Below are 19822 nucleotides of genomic sequence, written 5' to 3'. Positions count from 1 at the left end.
TTGTGTCTACCCCAGCGCCCCTACCGACCTCATCCACAATGACAGCTTGTCTTTTGTCCAAGTTTTTTTTGGCTGTTTTTCTTTGCTGCTGCTGCTGCTGCTGCTGCCAAAACTGACCCACTCAGCAGCAAAAGGAAGTTTTCATCGATTGTCCCAGGCGCTGCACTGCAGCAACTGTTGCTGCTTGGCTGCTCGGCTGTCGGCTCTGGTTGTTGTCGTTGCCAACATTATGACAATCGATTTGCAATGGAAAGCCATTGCCTGAAGGCGCTCCATTTATAACAAGTGGCCACATTGACTGCCCGGCCAGCCTCTACTCTGGCCATGGATAACTTTATACGCTCCCATCTTGAGTGTATTTCTTAGCAAATACCCTAATATGGGATGGGGGTTATATAGGCTACGTAAGCAAATATGTGGGAAGCGGGCAGAGCGGAATGAGGTTATTTAGTATGTTTGCTTTATGTGTTAGGGATATTTTTTTTTCTTCTTTATGTCAGACTTTTATATCCATCTAACTGCTAACCTGCTCATGCTAAACTTGTAATAATAGAAATTTCACTTTGTGCCTATCGACCTTTGAAATTGTTCTATGGGAGCTCCTTTGTTCTGGAAGTTATTTTGCTGAAATTCGACTGCCTTGAGCTTACTTCTTTTATAGAATATGAAATGTCTATAATTATATATAATTGAAGATTTACTATACAAGAAATATGCCTATTGAAGTTTCAGCTGAAAGCTCTAAGTATATCAGGAGATATTCTTCTTTAGTCCAGCCAAATTTGAGATATGAATATAAAAGCATTTCTAATTATTATAAATAAATCTATTGAATATGTATTTTGGCTGCTGCTTGGTAAATATATTCCTTTGAATTGATAGATAGTATAGAAAATAGATCTGTATAGATATATAGTCGATTTGTTTGGATGATCCTTAGTATACGATATTGTATAGACGCTAGATCTTTTGTATAAAGTATATGGATAGTAGATCGTAAAACATACCTTATACAAATTATAGAAAATATTTCTTTTATGCACAGCTGATAGATCTAAGACGAATTTTTTTCTACTTTCGAGTGTTGTCTTAGATCTTAGCTCCAGGTCAGCTAGAGTATTTGAACTCTGGCATAGGCTTAGAGCCAGCCTTGTCATTGTTGTTGTTCCTATTGCTCTCGCTGTAGTCGCAGTTGTCGTCGTTTGCTGTTGTCGCTGTCAGCAGTTGTTGTTGCTGCTGCTGCTGCTTGTTGCTGTTGCTGTTGGCTGCCCCATGTTGCAGCTTTCAAAGTCAAGTTGTACCAATAATTCTGCATTTGACATTCAACTGCTCTGCGCTTTTTGTTGCTTTTTGTTTCTGTGCCATTTTCGGCCAAAAACGGTTTCTTAAGCTATCTACCTCCCACCCCCCAAAACTGTCTGTAATATATATGTGTATATATATATCGTTGCATTGTCTTTTTGGCCAACTCGTAGCTAATTAAGCGGAAAATGTCAAAGGCAATTGCTTTATGGTTGGCTTTTACCAAATTTGGTTGGCTCATTAGAGTTGTTGGTGGGCAGCTTGACTTGTGGCTAACAGCACTTACCTTATTATCCTTATTGTTGTTGTTGTTGCTGTTGCTGTTGCTGTTGAGTTTCTGCTGATAGTATTCCTCGCGCGCATGCGTATTGAGACTGTCTATCAATGCGGAGGCATTCACATGCGCATCATAGACCATGGCATCGCTGGGTGCTGCCGCTGCTGCTGCTGCTGCTGCTGCTGAGGAGGAGCTGGCTGCAGCAAGTGGTATATTGGCCTGGGGCGTGCGCGTGTATAGCTGCTCTATGGGCAGGGCGGGGGCGGGCGAGTTGGCAGTTGTCATGGTGGCCGAATGGGTGGAGCCAGCTGGCGTTACCTTCTGCTGCTGCGGCTTGGTCGATAGCTTCTGATAGCTGCTGGTGCTGCCACTCTGCTTCTTGTTGGCCGTATTTGTGGGCGGCTTTGACTGGGCCGCTGCATTCGCGGCTGCGGCGCTGACACTGCCGGGTCGCTGCTGTGGGCCACGTTTCAGTGCCGCGGCCACCTTGTGGCCAAAGGGTCGCTTGGTGGGTCGAATCTTGTGCTTGCCCATGGTGCTCAGCGTGCGTTGGTTGCCCGCACTCGAGGTGGTGCTGGTATTGGGCTCCGGATCGGCTGCTGTGATCGCAGCGATATTGTTATTCGAGCGTGCGGCCACAAACTGATCATCCGGATCGGTGGCATCGGTCAGAGCATCGCCACTCGTTGTCGACTGCTCCGATTCGAGTTCATCTTGCTCCTGCTCCAGTTGCTCGGTGGATTGGGTGTCCTCGGCGCTGTTGCCCAGCGTGGTTGCCGCCATCTCGCTCACATCGGTTGTGGTGGGCAGCTCCTTCATGAGCATGGTCTGGGCCGTGACCTCCGCCTGCAGCGCCGCCTGCTCATTCATGGTATTCTGCAGCTCCAGCAGCGTGGTCTCGTCCAGCAGCAGTGTGGGATCCGTTTCGGCTTCGGTATAGCCGGTGGTGGGCAATGTGCTGCCCTCGGCCTCCTCTGTGGACAGCTGCTGTGTGCTGCTGGTGCTGCTGTTGTTGTTGTTGTTGGTGGTGGTGCTGCCACTGTTGCTCCTCGCCGAGGTTTGCTCCTGCTGTATCAGCTGCTGCTCCTCAATGTCCAGCGTCTCCTTGAGCCGGGCCACACGCTCCACAATCCTGGCCAGCATATCCTTCTGCGGCTCGGGCAAATTCTTCGTATCCAACTCCAGCAGACGATCGTATTTCTTCATATTGCGCTTAACGGTTTCGATGTCGGCGCGTGTCTTCGACGCTGGCGGCGCCAAGGTGGGATAGCTGGGGCTCTCCATGAAGTGGGTGCGCGCACGCCTATTGCTGTAGCCCACCAGCTCGATGACGCCGGGATAGTCCGCTTGCGTGGCGGCGGGCAGAGCGCAGAGCATTGCAAGCAGCGCCAAGGCGCAGCTCCAGGCTGCACTGAGCGCCATCTCTTCTAACAGAGCCGGGGAGAAGGTGTTGCAGTTCTTGCAGGTGGCTTAGCTGCTATTAACACTCTCTCACGCACACACACACACACACAGTTGCACACACTCACGCACTTTTCGAAAAGTGGAACTCGCTTTGGTTTTGTCTTTTGCTTTACTTATTTATATCCAGTTTTATATCGAATTTATTTTCTTTATATAAATTACTTTTTTTTTAATAAATATTTTTTTATTTTAGTTTTTCGTATTTTTTGTTCAACCCGTATTAGTGTCAACTAACTGTAACTGGCTGCACGGCGCACGACTCTGTTGTCAATTCCAAGTCCAAGCTGGTCAGGAGTCAGCTTTACTGTGGATCTAGGCACTTGTCTCTCTCTTTCTAGATATTAATACATATATAAACATACACATGTATGTGTGTATATATGTATGTATTTCTATTTGATTATTTATTAAACTTCTTCTACTTTCGTTAGCCTTCGCGCTCCGATCGCAGTTGCGCAGTCGTCTAACGTCTTGGTACAAATGTTTCAGGCCGCGTTGCGGCAGCGTCTTTTAAAAATTTTCAACCGGAAAACGCTGCCGCTGCTGCCGTCAGCGTCGACAGTGACGTTGCCGTCGCCGTCGCCGTCGCCGTTTTGCTGTCTCGCTGCAGACTTTTCTCCCAGCTTTTGCGAACCGGTTTGACTCGCTGTAGAAAGATACCAAGATCTAACAGTTGCAATGTCTGCAAAAGTTCTACTTAAATATTGTTGAATTTTTAACAGTTTCTTACATTCAGTATTATCATTATTTATTTATTTACTTTTATAAATATTTATTTTTTGCACTCGATTTAAGGCCAAAATTTCAGCTGAATACCCTAATTCTAGCTTAACTGTTAAGTTAACAGCTGCTGTTAGCGGCGCTGTTAGGCTTCGAACATGTTGCATTGTTGAACTGTTGTTGAAACGTTGTTGAACTGCTACAATTTTCGGGGTCTTCGCCTTCGCCTTGACTGAATGTGCAATATGTTGAGTTCGTTTGACAGCTGATCAAGTTGTTGTCGATGGCTTGGGGAGGGCTCCCGCTCGACAGGGGGGCTCGCTCCATTCAATTAGTCATTCCACGCACACACACAATCGAGCTGCTGCTGCTGTTCGACTAGATTCTTTGCATTTTGGCCTGGTTCTTGGCTTTCGCTTCAATGTCAACGCCGCATCGTTTAGCCTGTCATCGATGTGCTCTATAAAATGATAGGAAAGCATAGAGTTTTGTATGACGATCACGTAATACTCTTGCCTTGACTTGTTTATGCATGTTTACTGCTGGAGATTTTACAAATTTGACTTTTATGTTGCTCAGATCGGGAACTGACTGAGTGTGTTTTGGTTGAGCTGAATCATTGCTCATAAACATTGGTATGTCTGATAAGAAAGTATTCGTTGTGCGTATGAGAACGACCATTTGGTATCATTGATGGCTGGACAGATAAGTGAGAGTTTCTATATGTATATTTGGGAATTGGAGTAGATGCCAAGAAGCTGGGATAGGAATATCTCAAGTCTCTATTTTAGAGTTTTCTCTTAGATAACACCATCTAATATATTGAATTTCGATATGAAGCAGATAAGTTGAGAAATGTCTAAATTCTAGTGAGTGTATTATTGAGAGTAATCGAAATTTCAATATTAGCGGAGAAATTAAAAATAGTTTTATTATGAACAAAACTTGGTTTTTTAAAGCATGAATAGATTGTTCATAAGAAACAGGGTTTTTTATGCATCAATTGCTTAATAATGATGATCACTGCATAAAATTCTGCAGTCGTTCAGCTTGACATATATTCTGAAAGCTTAAACTAAATTCATATACCTACATCTGATATATCTAGCATCTCTATTCCCACTTACGAACAGCACATACTCTCCATATACTCTAACTCAATCTAATTCATCTCCCAACTGGTCAAACCTGCCGCCCAGAGACACCTTAGCCGGCGACTCGCCTGCTCTGGCTGCCTCGGTTTCAATTTAGCTTAAATGACAACATTTATAATACACATAATTTGTCGCGTGTGCTCTCACTCGAAGTTAATTGAGTCCCCGCCCTCCTCTCGCCAGCCCACTCCATTCTCAACGCGGCCCTGTGATCGTACGTGTTGTGGCTGCTAATGATCTTCATGGATTTCCATTTCTAGCGGCCTTTCTCATAAATATACATATATGCACCTATATATATATGACTCAGTGGATATCTATAGGCTAGATATAGCGGAGTGTTTGCCATTGAAAATTTCTACCATGGGAACGCCATAAAACAATAACAAATGGCACCCAGGTCGTTGTCTGCTGGGCTCCCACTGGGTCCATGTCCAATAAAAGAAACCGAGCGTTAATTAAAAAAATGGCCATAGATCAATGCACCTGATAGATGAGCCAGCTGTGGCTGCTGTTGCTGCTGCTGTAGCTGTTGCTGCTGCTGCTGTTGCTGTTGCTTGCGGCTTACTTACTGCAAAAGTTGTCCATAATTTGCTGAGCAACAAGAAGAGGAGCCCAAAGTTTTGCCTCCCTAATTGTGGCACGCCCTCCTTTGGCATGCGTTTGACAAGTCCTTAGGCGCTTCATTAGCCAAATGGAAGACACGTTCTGATCGCATTGACACACATGCAAATCGTGGGTGCCATTTGCCGTTGTGAGTGGGTGCTGCTGCTGCTGCTGCGTGGCCAGCTGCAACTGTTGCTGTCGAAAAACAAAAAGTATACGAGGAAAAACGAAAAATAGTTGCAACCGGGCAACTTTCTTCGGCTTATCTTTATGCATATGCAACGCAATGGCGGCGTCTGCATTCTTTGGTGGCAAGACGGCATAAAATATGCGAGCGACGCGGCGCGGCGCGATCATCTGCCACAGCAGCAGCAACAGCAACAGCAGCAGCGCGGCAGCAGCAACATCCACGGCATTGGCATTGGCAACTGCAACTCTTGAACTTTACCAGCAATGAAAAGCTTGGCTGTGGCCCTTTTAGCCAGCGACTGTTTAGCATTTGCAGCCGAGAGCAACTTTTGCATAGACATAGACACACGGAGAGAGAGAGAGAGAGCGTGAGCTGGAGTGTGTGAGCGAGAGAAAGGCTGAGGGAGTGTAAGTGAGCGAGCGAAAGAGATGCTGCACGATGCTGCTGCTGCTGCCGCTGCTGCTGCTGCTCAAGTGCCAATGGCAATCTGCTTTTTATACCAAATACCCATTGCAAATGTTTGCAGAGAGGTATAATAACCTCTATACATATATGGAACAGTCAGAAGTAGAATTTCTCATAGAGTATATATAATTATTATTTAATTTGTTTCTCTGTATAAGCAGCTAAACCCGCCTGATTACAGTAATAAATATATGAGTTTATGCATATCCCATATTTCTGCCTCAACGCTTTACAGTCTGTTATATTGAAATTTTAAAAATATCGATAAATGACGATATTGATTTATAGAAATATATCGATATATGTATTTATCAATCCACTGTAAACACAGGGTATCTGCTAGCTGAACAGCCTCATTTTGGGGAACTCTTGCTTGTTGTTGTAGTTCTTGTTGCTGTTGCCGTATGTTGTTGTTGTTGCTGAGGGAACTTTATTTGTTGCTGTTGCTGCTCCTGCTGCTGTTGTTGTTGCTGTTGTCGTTGCTGCTGCTGCTGTTGTTGTTTATTTCCCTGCAGTTTGATCTTTTGGTCTTTGGCGGTAATTTTTGTTGCCGCATCGGCGTCTGCGCCTTTTCCTTAGCAATTGTTGCTGCTGCAAACACTCTATTGGCTTTCGGTTGCTGCTGCTGCTGTTGCTGTTGCTGTTGCTTTACTGTGCCTGCCTTTTGCATTGCATTTCTTATTTCTATTTTCGCTTTATCTGCGAGTTTTGTCTTCATTTTTATTTTAATAGTGCAAATGATTCCGCTCTTTTGCAAATTGCTGCTGATTTTTTAGCCAGCGATAAAATGCACGACGGCAACATCTCTCTGTTGCTGTTGCTGTCGCTGCTGCTGTTCGCATTGCGCCTTCTCTTTAACACATAATGATTTCAAATAGTTGCTACTTTGGTGCTGGGTGCGAAATTAATTTGAATTATTACTATTATTAGATGTTATTTGTGTAATGCGGCGTCCGACAGCGCTTGCCCAGGTACAGTTAGGGCGCAGATGTTGCTGCGGCTGCATGTTGCTGCCGTGCATTATGCAAGATTGCCAGACGTTATCCACAGCAAATGCGGCACTGTAAGAGCTGCAACAAATTTCAGTGATAAGCCAAACCGACGGGCAAACAGTTGGCGCTGCAACAGCAACAACAGCAGCGGCGGCAACAATTGCTGCTGCATAACTTGTGCCTGCTTCAATTACCAATTGTTGTTGCCGTTTAAATGATTGCATTGTTGGCCACATTTAAATTTATTAAAACTGCGCAGCTTCTAACGGGCAGCAGCTTGGAATGTTGCTGCTTGCTACCGATGCTGCTGCTGCTGCTGCTGCTGCTGCTGCTGCTGCCGTTCATTGACCGTGCAACACTTGGCCTTGCGCCTCCTCCTGCCGTTCGATTGTCGATTCTCAGCAATTGTTTCTCTTCTTCTACATTCTGCATTTTGCATGCAATTTAATGTCATTTGTCATTTGCTTAATTGTGACCAAGCGCTTGTTGCATTTCCTGCAACAACTAAATGCCGTTTTGTAATTGTTGCAAAGCACGCAGCTGCCAATGATGTTGCTGCTGCTGCTGTTGCTACAGCATCTGCTCTATAGTCGGCTTCAGTTCTGCCGCTGGGCCATTTAGTTTCAATTAATCAAGTTGTCGCTGCACGCGTCTATTAGCTGTTTATGACAGTGCCCACCCCTCGGGGGGGCGCGAGTCCAGTTGCTTCACTCATTAGCGGCGCCCCCAAGTTGCAACAGTTGTTAGAGTTGCTGTTGCTGTTGTTGTTGTTGTTGTTGCTGTTATTAAATACTCCCGTGGCAGTTGCCGCTACTGCCTCACGGTGATTTCTCGGCCACATTTAGTCCAGGTTTTTTACTTAATGCTCGCCCACGCCATCAACACGAGCATATGAGCTTGAGTTACAGTTTCTGTTCTATTCCTCTGTTTCCGGTCACATACTAAGTTTTCTTCTCAGTTCTATTCGAACAGGGATACTGTTCGTTTTTCTCCTTTATCTTCTCTTAAGAGAGCATTACGAGGAATGAAGAAAGAGGGAAACTCATTTTTTTCTTCTTGATGCTTCCTTCTCTTTTATCTTTATTCTCTCTATCTCTCTCTGTGTTTGTCTCTCTCTTTCTTTCCTTCTCTTCTGCTTGGCTTTCTTCTATCTCATCTACTTCGCTCTGCTCTTTTTTTCTGATTTTCTCTTCTCTCTTAGAGGAATGAAAAAGGTAGATCTTCTCTTCTCTCTTGATCCCTCACTACACTCCCTTTTCTTCTGTTCTCTTTTTAACTCTCTTCGTTTTTTCTCTTCCGTTTTCACATTCCCTATCGACTTTTTCCTGCTCCAGCTCCTCCCCCTCCTTCCCGTTCCCTCCTTGTCTCATAGCATTTTAATCCTGAGCGAGTATTAAACAGTCGTATCTACTCATTAATTTGTCGTCTGCTTTTTTCGGACCTCTTTTGTAACATGTGAAGTTCTTGCGAGTGCTCCATTTGTCCGTTTGGGTTTTATATACTTGGGTACCGTTGCAGGCGACCGCGGCGCCGTCGCAACTTTTTGGTAGTTGCGCCTCGTCCCGCTGCCCAAATGACGGACAGCATTTTGCGCCCAGCTGTCAGACAGAGGTTCGTTGACTCGGCCACCAGTTGGCCGAACAGTTGGTGTTGAAACAATCAGGTCCAACCAGTGGCCATTTGATGAGCCTAGCAGCGCATTGCATAATGTTCCGCTCAGACAAACGAATCAAGTCGCTGACTTGGTAATTGCCCAGACTGCAAATTGAATTTATGTTAAGTCTAACTGGCAATTTTTCTGTTTTGGTTTCTTTTTTCTATTTTTTGGGATTTCTTAGCGTTCTACAAGTTCATTTGCCTTAGCCGCCAGTTTATAGCCCAGCTTTACCAGTTCTACAAAAAGAATTAACTCTATTAAATGGCAGACTTTTGAATAACAGAATTATGTAAATTAGCTATGAGCGCTCAACTTGATATTTTATAAAGAATCTACTTAAAGGCAAAGGCTCGTAGGTAAATGGAACTTTTACTGTGACAAAGTAACGGCTAAGGCAGCAAATGTTTGCTATAATAACGTTCTTAAGCTTTCTTTTATTGGCATATTTAGTTAACAGTTGGAAATGTTTGACGTAATAGTCATATGACGTATCTTTAGCTAGATTTATACCAAATTTTGATCTAATGAAAGTGTAAGCAGAGTGCCACGAACTGGCTAACAGTTAACGCTGTTACAATAATAACATGTATGAATTAACATACATGCATCTTAGCATTAACATAATTAACATAACTATAACATTACACATAGATAGCTTTCGATTAATATAAAAGACATAACCATTAACATTAACAGACTTCATTTAACATTTGCCCAACTAAATCATGAGAATGAAATTTGAAGCCAAAGTCTGGCCCACATAGCCATTACATGATGCCAACATTAACAGACTGAGCCTAACATATGCCCAACTAGAAACGTAGGTAATAATTTATCGCTTAGCAACATTTACTAATTGGTTGCCGTTGCAGAAATCTCGAGTGAAAATATCTTGAATTCAATCGTTACGATTTTCATATTTGTTTTATTTATTATACGATGCGCTTGGCTTGGCCGGTTTATCTTGATAAATTTTAAAATAGATAGCCGCCAGATAAAACCAGTTGCAAGCCGGCCAAACAGATGCAATCTAGCAGATGCAGCAGCAGCAGCAGCAGCAGCAGGTAGGCAGCCAGCCAGCCAGGAGTTAAAGGAAAAAAAAAAAAGATTGCGGCACACCCCCCACGACTAATTGTGCTCATTTCCATTTATCAGAGCTGGGGCAACCCAAATGAATTACAGCACTAAAAGCAAATTAAAATCGTGCCAAAGTGTTTGCAGCATAAGCATTTCACAAGACACCAATGAATGGGCCCGAGCAGCTGGAGCAGCTAGAGATCTGGAGCTCTCGAGCTTCACATATCTCTATGGAGGCTGGTTGCATTAAGCATTTAATTTAGTGCCTAGGCAGCAATTTTCATGCGTTGGCAATTGTCTCGCAGAATCGGAATTCGCGTGTTGCGTCTTTTATTTTTAGAGCTATAAACTTGGTTGCATTTGCTGCACTGCGTGGAGGCACTTGATGCTGCTGCTGCTGCTGCTGCTGCGACTGTTGCTCGTTTGCCAAATGCAATTAAATGTGTGTCGCTGGAGCTGGCTGGCGTGCAGCAACCAACAGGCAACACTCGACAGCAACTGTGCCGCATAATTGTGCCAAATGAATTTGTAATTATGTGTGTGCCATGAACTTCAAATGGCCAACTAGCCGGTTTTGGTCATGTGAGTGACATCACATGCTAGCTGACTCCTGCTGCCACAATACACTCCAAATTCTGTCTGTCTGCCGCTGGCCAGCGCGTCTTAGACATGGCTAGCATGACACTACAGAAACAAAATCAAGCCAAAACAAAAATTTAATTAAAGCGCATGACGCAAAAATTCTTGCTGTTTAAATCAACAGCAACAACAGGGGCAACAGCGGCAACAATAGCCGCAACAACATCGGCAAACAGCAGCAACTGCAAAGTCACCAAAGAACACGAACTTGCGGCATCGAACGAGTTCACGATGGCAACATACACTGTCTTCGTTCAATGAGAGTCTAAATGGGGTAGTAAATATTATTGAAGGAGTGAATAGAGCTTTGAAAGCAAGGCCATTAAAATGTATGTATGTGTGTGTATTTATGTATGTGTATGCATGTGTAAGCATTCTCATGTATCCTGATTTTTAGAACATATACCTAAGCAAACTTACATACATCATACATGCTTGGAATCAATATTTCTATCAGTACTATCAGTGGGTACATACATACATGCATGCATTATACATACTTACATACATACATACATACATACATCATACAATACATACATACATACATCATACAACATAAATACATACATACATACATACATACATACATACATACATACATCAATACATACATACATACATACATACATACATACATACATACATACATAAATACTCATACATACATACATACATACTCATACATACATCATAACATATTACATACATACTTACATACATACTTACATCATAAATACATCATAGATGATACTTACTGCATACATTCTTAATTAACTATACATACATTCATGATAAAATACTTCATCATACATACATACATACATACATACATACATACATACATACATACATACATGTGCTACATATGTACATACATATATCAATATATACATCACTAAATGCACACATACTTGCATACATTCTCAAATCAATATATGCATGAATACAAATACATATAAACATGCTTGCAAATATTCATACATACATGCATAGATGCTTACATACATAAATACCTGAATACTTATATATGTATATACATACAATCATTCATCATTCATATTCATTCGTACTTGCATTGTTAATCACAACATGCAGTCCACAATAACATTAATAAAGTCATGAGAATTGCAGGGAAAGGCGATCTATACGTCTGTATTTATTAGATGCTGCAAAGCTGTATGTGATATTATGAAGGCCAACTTGGCTCAGCCCAAGAGAAAGAACTTTAGTAAGGAAATTGTTCTATACATAACACAGATGATATCAACAACTAAAGTCTTATAAAGCAGATACAGTAAACGCCCCTATAGTATGCATTAGACCAAAGTACAGACAGTAAACACCCCTATTAACTGCACAAGACCTTCACATTTTGCTAGACAAACTAAACGAAACCCCAAAAGATAAACAACAGTAGGGAGCTAATATACCCCGCCTACAGCTAGGCCAAACTGTGCATACAGACCAAAGATGACTTCAAAACTCACGCAGCATTTTGGACACGGCCCAAAGTGTCAAAGTCATGTGAAGTGCGCGAGCGAGAGCGAGAGACATATTTGGCAAGAGGCGTTCAGAGACTCGCCGGTGTTGCCGCCTTACAGGCCAATTAAATGGCGACACTTTATGCCACATGATGATGCGGAGGCCCAAAAGAACCAGAAGCAACAGCAACAGCAACAGCAGCAACAGCCAGAGCCAGAGCTAGAGCTACAGCAGCAGCATCAACATTGAGCATTCAGCATCAGCATCCAGCATCCAGCATCATCATCAATCCCCAGTGGCTGACTGTGTACGCTCGTAAATGGGTCAATGATGGCTTAAATTGTGCGGCTTTGTTAAATGGTGCACGCGGTCTTCTGGTTAGCGGTCTGAAAAGGTCTCGACTCGTCTGAGTCGCTCGGGCCCTGACATCTGATCGCACCTCTGACTTCAACTCCAATTCTCTCAGTGACGATTGACTGATGGGCTATAGTATATGGTAGTTTCTTTGACTTGCGGTTGTTGACAGCCCGCTCCCCCTACTCCCCCTACCCTAGGATGGTTTTAGCCATATTCGATTTATGAACTACAGTTCAGTTTCAGTATTGCATTTAGCATTTGGCATTGCGTTATTGAGTTGTTGCAGTTTTTTCATCTTCTTTTTCTTTTCCTTGTTGTTGTTGTTGTTGTTGCCCCTGCAACAATTTGTCTAATGTGCCAATTTGGTCGCATCTACCGCCTTGGCTGGCGTATCGTTAGCTCAATGCTTGATCATGTTGATTTCTTTCTTTCGTGCACTTTTCTTGCGGCCTATCAATGACAAGGCAACAAGAGACGTTAGATGACTCCTCTAGCTCTCGCACCCGCTACCTTTACCCTTTCCCCACTCAACCCCCAACCAGCATTGACTTTTGCCTCTTTTGGCTTCGAGTTGAACGCGGTTCGTGCTTTACATAGCGTGACACGAGCTGACTTAATATGCGTGTCTGTGCTAAATGCGATAGAAGCTAAAAGAAACTGGCTGGGTGAAAATAGTCAAGCTCCCAAATTGCCTAGACTAGCCATAGAGTTCTTACACGACTCACAGCGGACTTGGACACGGCTCTATGGGATTTCGTAGAAGTGTGGTTAGATTCTGTTTATGAATCGGCACGATTAGGTCTTGAATAGTAGAAGTAATACTATAGACTATAGAGAGGCTATACCATATTGACTTGAATTTTAGACTATTGAATGGACTTGGGAATACTTCGAATATGAATATAAATGACTAGAATATGATTATAAATGAATGATATGAATAATGAATGAATAATATTAGCTGAGATTTAACGTGAATATGCTAACTTGATTTGATCATACTTGAATATGATTTAGTTTGACTCAAAGTTGCATTCCTATATAATGTATATCCTAATAAGTTCCGTATCTATACTATATATTCATATATAAAGAGTAGTCTGTACAAATTCTTATGAAAATATTAGTATTGAAATCAAATAATCCAAGTTTACTCACGCTGCCATTTCTAGCAGCTGGCTATTGCTTATGGAGCCCTATAATTTCCACACCAGTCGCTAGGTTTTTTCGGTCTTTTCTGTTGGCGATGCGCTCACTTGTCCCATTTATTTATTTTGTATTTCTGCTGTTTAAATTTAATTCACGATCTGCCATCAAGTCGAGTCGCGTCGCGTCGCGTCGAGTCGAGTTGAGCTGCGTTGAGTTGAGTTGAATTGAGTCGGAACAAAAGGCAGCTACGAAAATTCCCTCGACGCTTGCCAATTGCAATTGCAACAGCAACAGCAACAGCAACAGCTCTTCTTGTGCATCGTCTTCATCATCATCGTCGTCTTCTTCTTCTTCTTCTAACGAGGGGACTTTTCTTTTGCTTACTTTCCGATTTTTAGCTGCAGTCGGAAAAATCTTTTCGTTCGCGTACTTAACCGCAATAATTTTGCTCATTTGAGTGTCGTGGAAATGAGTTAAAGCAGTTGCCTGCCACTTGGCAGCAACAGCAACAGCAACAACTGCAACAGCAACTGCAACTGCAACGGCTGCCGCTAATGTAATGTGAGCATTACTTATTTCCATTTTTTTTTTCTTTTCATTTTTGTTTTTCTTCTTACCGCCAGGCCAGAGTCTCTCTCTCTTAATTCATTAATTTCCCACAGGCAGCAGCCCGCCTTTGGGTCGCAGCCAATTTCCAACGTGAAACCGTTGAAAGTTATCACCCACAACCCACAAGCGAATGTGTCAAAGCAGCGAATGCAGTCAAGTTTATTTTTTCTGCTTTTATTTTTTGGGCGCTACAACCACAACAACTAGATTACACGCATTGTCTGAGTATCTATCTGTCTCCTGCTCTCCTCTCTCTCTTTATCTCTCTCTCTCTCTTACATGCTCTTGACGTCTCAGCAGCAGCAGCACAATAAAGTTGTTAGCGGGTGTTGCAATGCCAATTGCTGTTATCAATTACAATGTGCTTACTTACTATCTAAACAAACAAAGTACAGTGAGCGAAAAAGGAAGAATAAATATAGGATATAGAGGAGATACGAGAGATAAGAGATAGGAGAGAGGAGATAGGGGATAGGGGATAGGAGATAGGAGATAGGAGATGGGATATGGGAGATGGAAGATGGGAGATAGGAGATAGGAGATGGAAGATAGGAGATAGGAGATAGGAGATAGGAGATAGGAGATAGGAGATAGGAGATAGGAGATAGGAGATAGGAGATAGGAGATAGGAGATAGGAGATAGGAGATAGGAGATATGAGATGGGAGATAGAAGATAGGAAATAGGAGATAGGAGATAGGAGATAGGAGATATTAGATAGGAGACAGGAGATAGGAGACAGGAAATAGGAGATAAGATATATGATATAGGATATATAAGAAACGATCTATGAAATAGGATATAGAAGATAAAAGATAGGAGGTACACAATTGACAATATAGAAGGAAGAAGATAAGAAATAGAATATGGAGGATAAATGTTAGCAGATTGAAGACAAACAATAGAAGACAGAAATCAAAAAATAAATGATATCTTTATAGGTAATAAAAGAAACTTTATTTAATAGATGAAAGACTGAATATTGATGACAGACTATAAAGATTAGAGATTAAAGACAGAAGCGAAATTAAAAGATACATAAATGACAGAAAAACAAAGAAGATGAAAGTGCGAATATGGAAAACAGAATATAATATATGCAAATATCGAGAAGAATTTTAAGCTTAATCGCATAACTGCCAGCTAATTGCCACGATTCAAAATTTGCTAATATTAGAGACTCAGCAAGCATTTGGACATCTTGTTCGACTAGCATTTCTCTCGTTTCGTTTTTCTCAGTGCATTCGCTTGATTTGCTGTAGATATTCTCGCATGTGTGCCATAATTTTTGCTGCATTGCACATACGCACAGTTAGCCTGGAAGACAGCTGCATATGAGGCCTACAAGTAAAATAATGTTCTCCAGCAAATGACACCAGCTGGCGGGCCAGTGGAACGCACACTAATCGTATTATTTGATTATGTAAAGTTTATATATGTATATGTGTGTATGTGCGTGTGTGTGAGTCTGTGCTTATTCAATGCAGTTCTATAGAGTCTTTTTCTTTAGCATTTGTGGGCCAGTGCTGCGCATTGGACAGTTATGTATACAGCTACGAAAGGGTGTCAAACGCTCTGACTCTGACCTACAGCTAACCATAGACAACAACAACAACAACAACAACAACAGCAATAGCAACTGTGTCTTTTGTCTGGTCTAGTCTAATCTCTGTTGTTCAGCAAACGCATTTGCATTTTTTGTAACTGTGCTTAGGCTTTAATCTAACACTCTCTCTCTCTTTCTCTCTCACACACACACTCTCTGGCTGGCTGTGTTCCCTTCTATCTGTCTCGTTTATATGCTAATTAAATCATATAATTTCAATCTCAATCTGTCTTGTCATATTGCTCGATTCCAGTTCAGGCTGCATTCTTATGCTAAAAAGCAAATTACCTTATGGATTCTCTTTGGTCTCTGGGCTCCGGCTGGATGAAAGTGTTTTTCTGACCCCGATTCTCAGGCCATGTGTGTGTCTGTGTGTGTGTCGCTTGCCATTGAAATCGGTTGAGCTTCAGGCATGTTTCACATATTTCATGATTTTACTTTTCCTACTTGTTTCGTTTGCCATTTTTTTCTCGTTTTTCGTTTTTCCTTTTTTTTTCTCCTACAAGATTTTTGCATTTTCTGCGCATATTTTCGCGAAGTGCTGTTCAACGCGCGTTTTTTCGTCATCCCACGCTCTTAATTACCCACTGCGAGTGGCATCCTCTCCGAGCAGCGCTGTTTGAGCTGTTGCTCCAATTAAGCCCTGTTTCAGATGGCTGAATGTTGAGTAGATCTAGATCAAGTGTAGCAATGCACTTTGCTACTGTAAAATCTTTATTATGCATTTAAAATATCATTTAGTGAATGGTTTTCGGAAAGTATTTCCCTCAACGAATTCATTTAGTACTTTTGAGTAGGTTTGAATAGGTTGAATAGGTCAGTTACTTAACAGTTTCGAGTCTTAGACTTGAAAACTATCATCATAATATTCCTAGCAACTATACAGTTCATATAGAAATGCTGCACTTATTTATCTCTGCTTTGAGCTAAAAATGTTTAATTCTCAAGTTGTTTTAGGAACAGTAGTTCCTGTTCTTTGGCATGCATAATTGATAATGCAATAAATTATAAAACAAATATCAATTTTAAACAGGGCATCTTTCGAGTCGAGTAAGTCAACTTTTGCTCCGCTTTTTGTTTTGCCATTTTTAGCGGGTTTTCGTTCGTGTTTGCATTTTAATAACCAAAAAAAAATGGCTCGAGCAATTCATGAGTTCGAATTTCTGCATATTTAATGACAGCCAGTCGAGTTGTTGATTTAATTTTGGAGCATTTAGAAAGCCATTTGCATAAATTGCCCAAATCAATTACAGTTAAGTGGAGCCAAATTAATTGCGGGGCATTAATGTTGATTAGGGTGGACCCAAAGGCATGGCATAGCTATAGAACGTATGTATGTATGTATATATGTAGATAGCTCAGCTCTCATGCAATTTCCAGCTGCTGCATGCCACCTCGTTGTTATGTATTTTTAATCATTTCTTATGAGTTTATTAAAAATGCATTTGAAATTTGTATATTATATCTGAAGTGTTTGTCGTCGACGTGAGACCAGGTGAGCAAAGGTGCTCAAGTGCTGTCTGTATCTCTGCTATAGACGGCGCATTAAGTTACCTGGCAACTGCTGCTGCTGCTGCTGCTGTTGTGTTGTTGCTGCTGCTGCATTGTTAACAGCTAAAGGCACAGCACAGCTTCATTAGAAGCACTTGCAGAGGCAGCAATCTAACGCCCACTACTCTATCTTCCTGCAAGCAGTCCTCCCTGCTCAGCAGACCGTCTCCGAGTTCCTTTTGTTATACTCTTGTTGAAAATGATTTGTATGAGGGTATGCTGGCTATATGACTAGGTATGTAACAGGCAGAGCAGAAGATAGAAGACGATGAAGGACATATAATAAAATGTAAAAGAAGGTCGAATGCTTGATTTCTTTGTCAGGGTATTTGTAGGAGCTGTTGCCTCTCGCTTAAATCCATTTCAGCTGCCACAACCCAGCCCTCCCACTCGACAGCCACGCCCCCGCAGCAGCAGCCTAAGCCTGGCCATCAAAGCTGTTGATAATGTCATGGCGACTGGCTCGTCCAGCTTTCAGCATTCAGCTTCCAGCTCGCAGGTTTTAAGTTTCCAACTTCAAAGTTGATGGGCTGCCAAGGCGCATATATCATCATCATTTCTGTCAGTTCGTTAAGTTCAAAAAAATAAAAGAAAAAACCGAAAATACCTGTCAGAGGATGCGCTTGATTTTCTCTGCACCTAAATTAGATTTTTGCCATTTTTTACTTTTATATTTTTTTTGTGTTTTTCACGCCTGCCAAAATCAAACTGCGCTGAGCTCACCAGAAATGGAAAGTTGTGTGTGTGGTAGGTGTTTAGCAAAAACTTTATTTACTCGCATTGGCTAAACAATTGTTATAAACAGGATATGAACACATTTGGCCCACAAATTGTTGCGTTTTTCTGTTTTACTGTTTATTTAGCTAATAAGCGACGAAAGTTTGCCCGAAAGTTTTAACGAGCTACGCAAAAAAAAAAACTGTGTAAAAAACCCAAATAGATTACATAGAGATGAGCGTATCGCTAGTGATGAGCTGATGGAAGTCCAAATAATTAGCTAGAGCTGAATGGAGAGGGAATGTAAATTAGTAGAAGGTAAGAGACGAGATGAGAAATCTAATTTAGTTGGAAAAGAGCTTGTAAAGTGGAACTGAGTGTGGAGATTAAAGATGAGATTAGCTAATTCTTCTAGTGAGTCACGAATATGGAAATATGAATGAGAGCAGCCATATACATATAAGCTATATCTCTCACATACATATATAAAGTCTCACATCTCTAAGGTATTCACTCAGCGCAAAACTATTTCAAGCAGGATGGATTTGAATTTGATGCGTTGTTTGCCATTAATTACTCAGCGGGTCACTTGAGCACGCGGATTTTGATCAGACCCTAATCCCAGTTCGTGGCCAATGTTGGGGCTGAGAGCCGCCGCGGGATGCTGCGCCACTTTCTTTGGCCAACTGCTCGAAATTGGCAATGGACTTGGCACTTGGTCAGCGCCGTTTGTTTTCCCATGATCGTCTGTCTAGCCGAGCCCCGGTTTGCTATCATTGCTTTGGCTAGAAGAAGAAGAGGAAGAAGAAGAAGAAAAACAATCAACGCGCCTCTAAATGCGAATTCGCTTGGCAGCAACAACAATGATGGAGAAGAAGAATTCGTGCGAGATTTAAAGTTTATTTGGCTTTTAGCTTTTGCTTTGTTCGTTTGTCTGCTTCGTTGTTGGCCAAGTAAATACTTAAATATAGCACACTTAAACAGTTTGTTGATATTGTTGTAGCGAAAGTGAAACTCGAATCTAGCTGGGATGGGGCTGCCTCTAATGAGAGTTAATTACAACATCAAAGCCATGATCTCTCTCCCTCTCTCGCTCTCTCCTCTCTCTCTCTCTCTCTCTCTTTCTCTCTCTCTCTGTGTACATATACCATATCTGAGGCGTATCTGCATTGCGAGGTAATTCTTCTGGCCAGATTGGGCACAAGTTTCGATTAGGCGCGGCCGCTAAGGCAAGGCAACTAATGCAAATAAGCACGAAGACGACATAGAACAGTTGTTTTTCAGTATGATGCACTTTAGATACTCTAGTTTGAATATGTTCTTCTTGAGTTTGTCTATAAATTAAACTATCTATATATATATATCAATTCAGCTGTTCCTTGTGGCTAGCTAACTCTGAGTATTATCAATAATTTTTTCCCTCTATCTATTTATGTATAGCTACATCATTCTAGCTTTACTATGTCTCTCTCTCTCTCTTTCTCTCTCCCTCTATGTCTCTCTCCCTCTCTGTCTCTCTCTCTATCTCTCTCTCTCTGTCACTCTCTCTATCATTCTATACTTATAATCTCAGCTTGGTTCTCCCGATGAGAATAACTCTAAGGTTCGCCCTCTCTTTGTATAATCCATCACGAACTCATGGCACCTCGCTGGGTAGGGTATAGAAAACTAAAATTGTAATAAGAAGCAGAAAACGGCGAGTGGAAAAACCGCGTTTACCAGCTAAACTCTAAGTAGAGAAAGTACACGCGGCGCACATGTAAAAGTAACCAAAAAAGATGCGAATCTTCGCCTTTGCCTTCAGCT

The 19822-nt window shown here is 41.9% G+C and overlaps 2 protein-coding genes across 3 annotated transcripts in view; one reads left to right on the top strand and one right to left on the bottom strand.

Moving 5' to 3' along the window:
- Positions 1 to 3512, bottom strand: part of dsx-c73A (doublesex cognate 73A) — a 35042-nt gene extending 31530 nt beyond the window's left edge. For both annotated transcript variants that reach the window (XM_018100598.3, XM_089259456.1), the window contains exon 1: positions 1589 to 3512. In XM_018100598.3, coding sequence (XP_017956087.2) covers positions 1589 to 3001 — 1413 coding nt within the window. In that variant the 5' untranslated portion in view covers positions 3002 to 3512. The remainder of the gene's footprint in view (positions 1 to 1588) is intronic.
- LOC108651147 (elongation factor-like GTPase 1) overlaps positions 1 to 19822 on the top strand; it is a 90089-nt gene that overhangs the window by 34983 nt on the left and 35284 nt on the right. The gene's annotated exons all lie outside the window — the stretch shown is intronic.

Source organism: Drosophila navojoa, chromosome 4, assembly GCF_054131105.1.
Source record: "Drosophila navojoa isolate 15081-1374.11 chromosome 4, UAZ_NAV_1.0, whole genome shotgun sequence".
NCBI classification, from domain to species: Eukaryota; Metazoa; Arthropoda; class Insecta; order Diptera; family Drosophilidae; genus Drosophila; species Drosophila navojoa.
The sequence above is the reverse complement of the archived record's forward strand: the minus strand, read 5'-3'. Positions and strand labels throughout refer to the sequence as shown.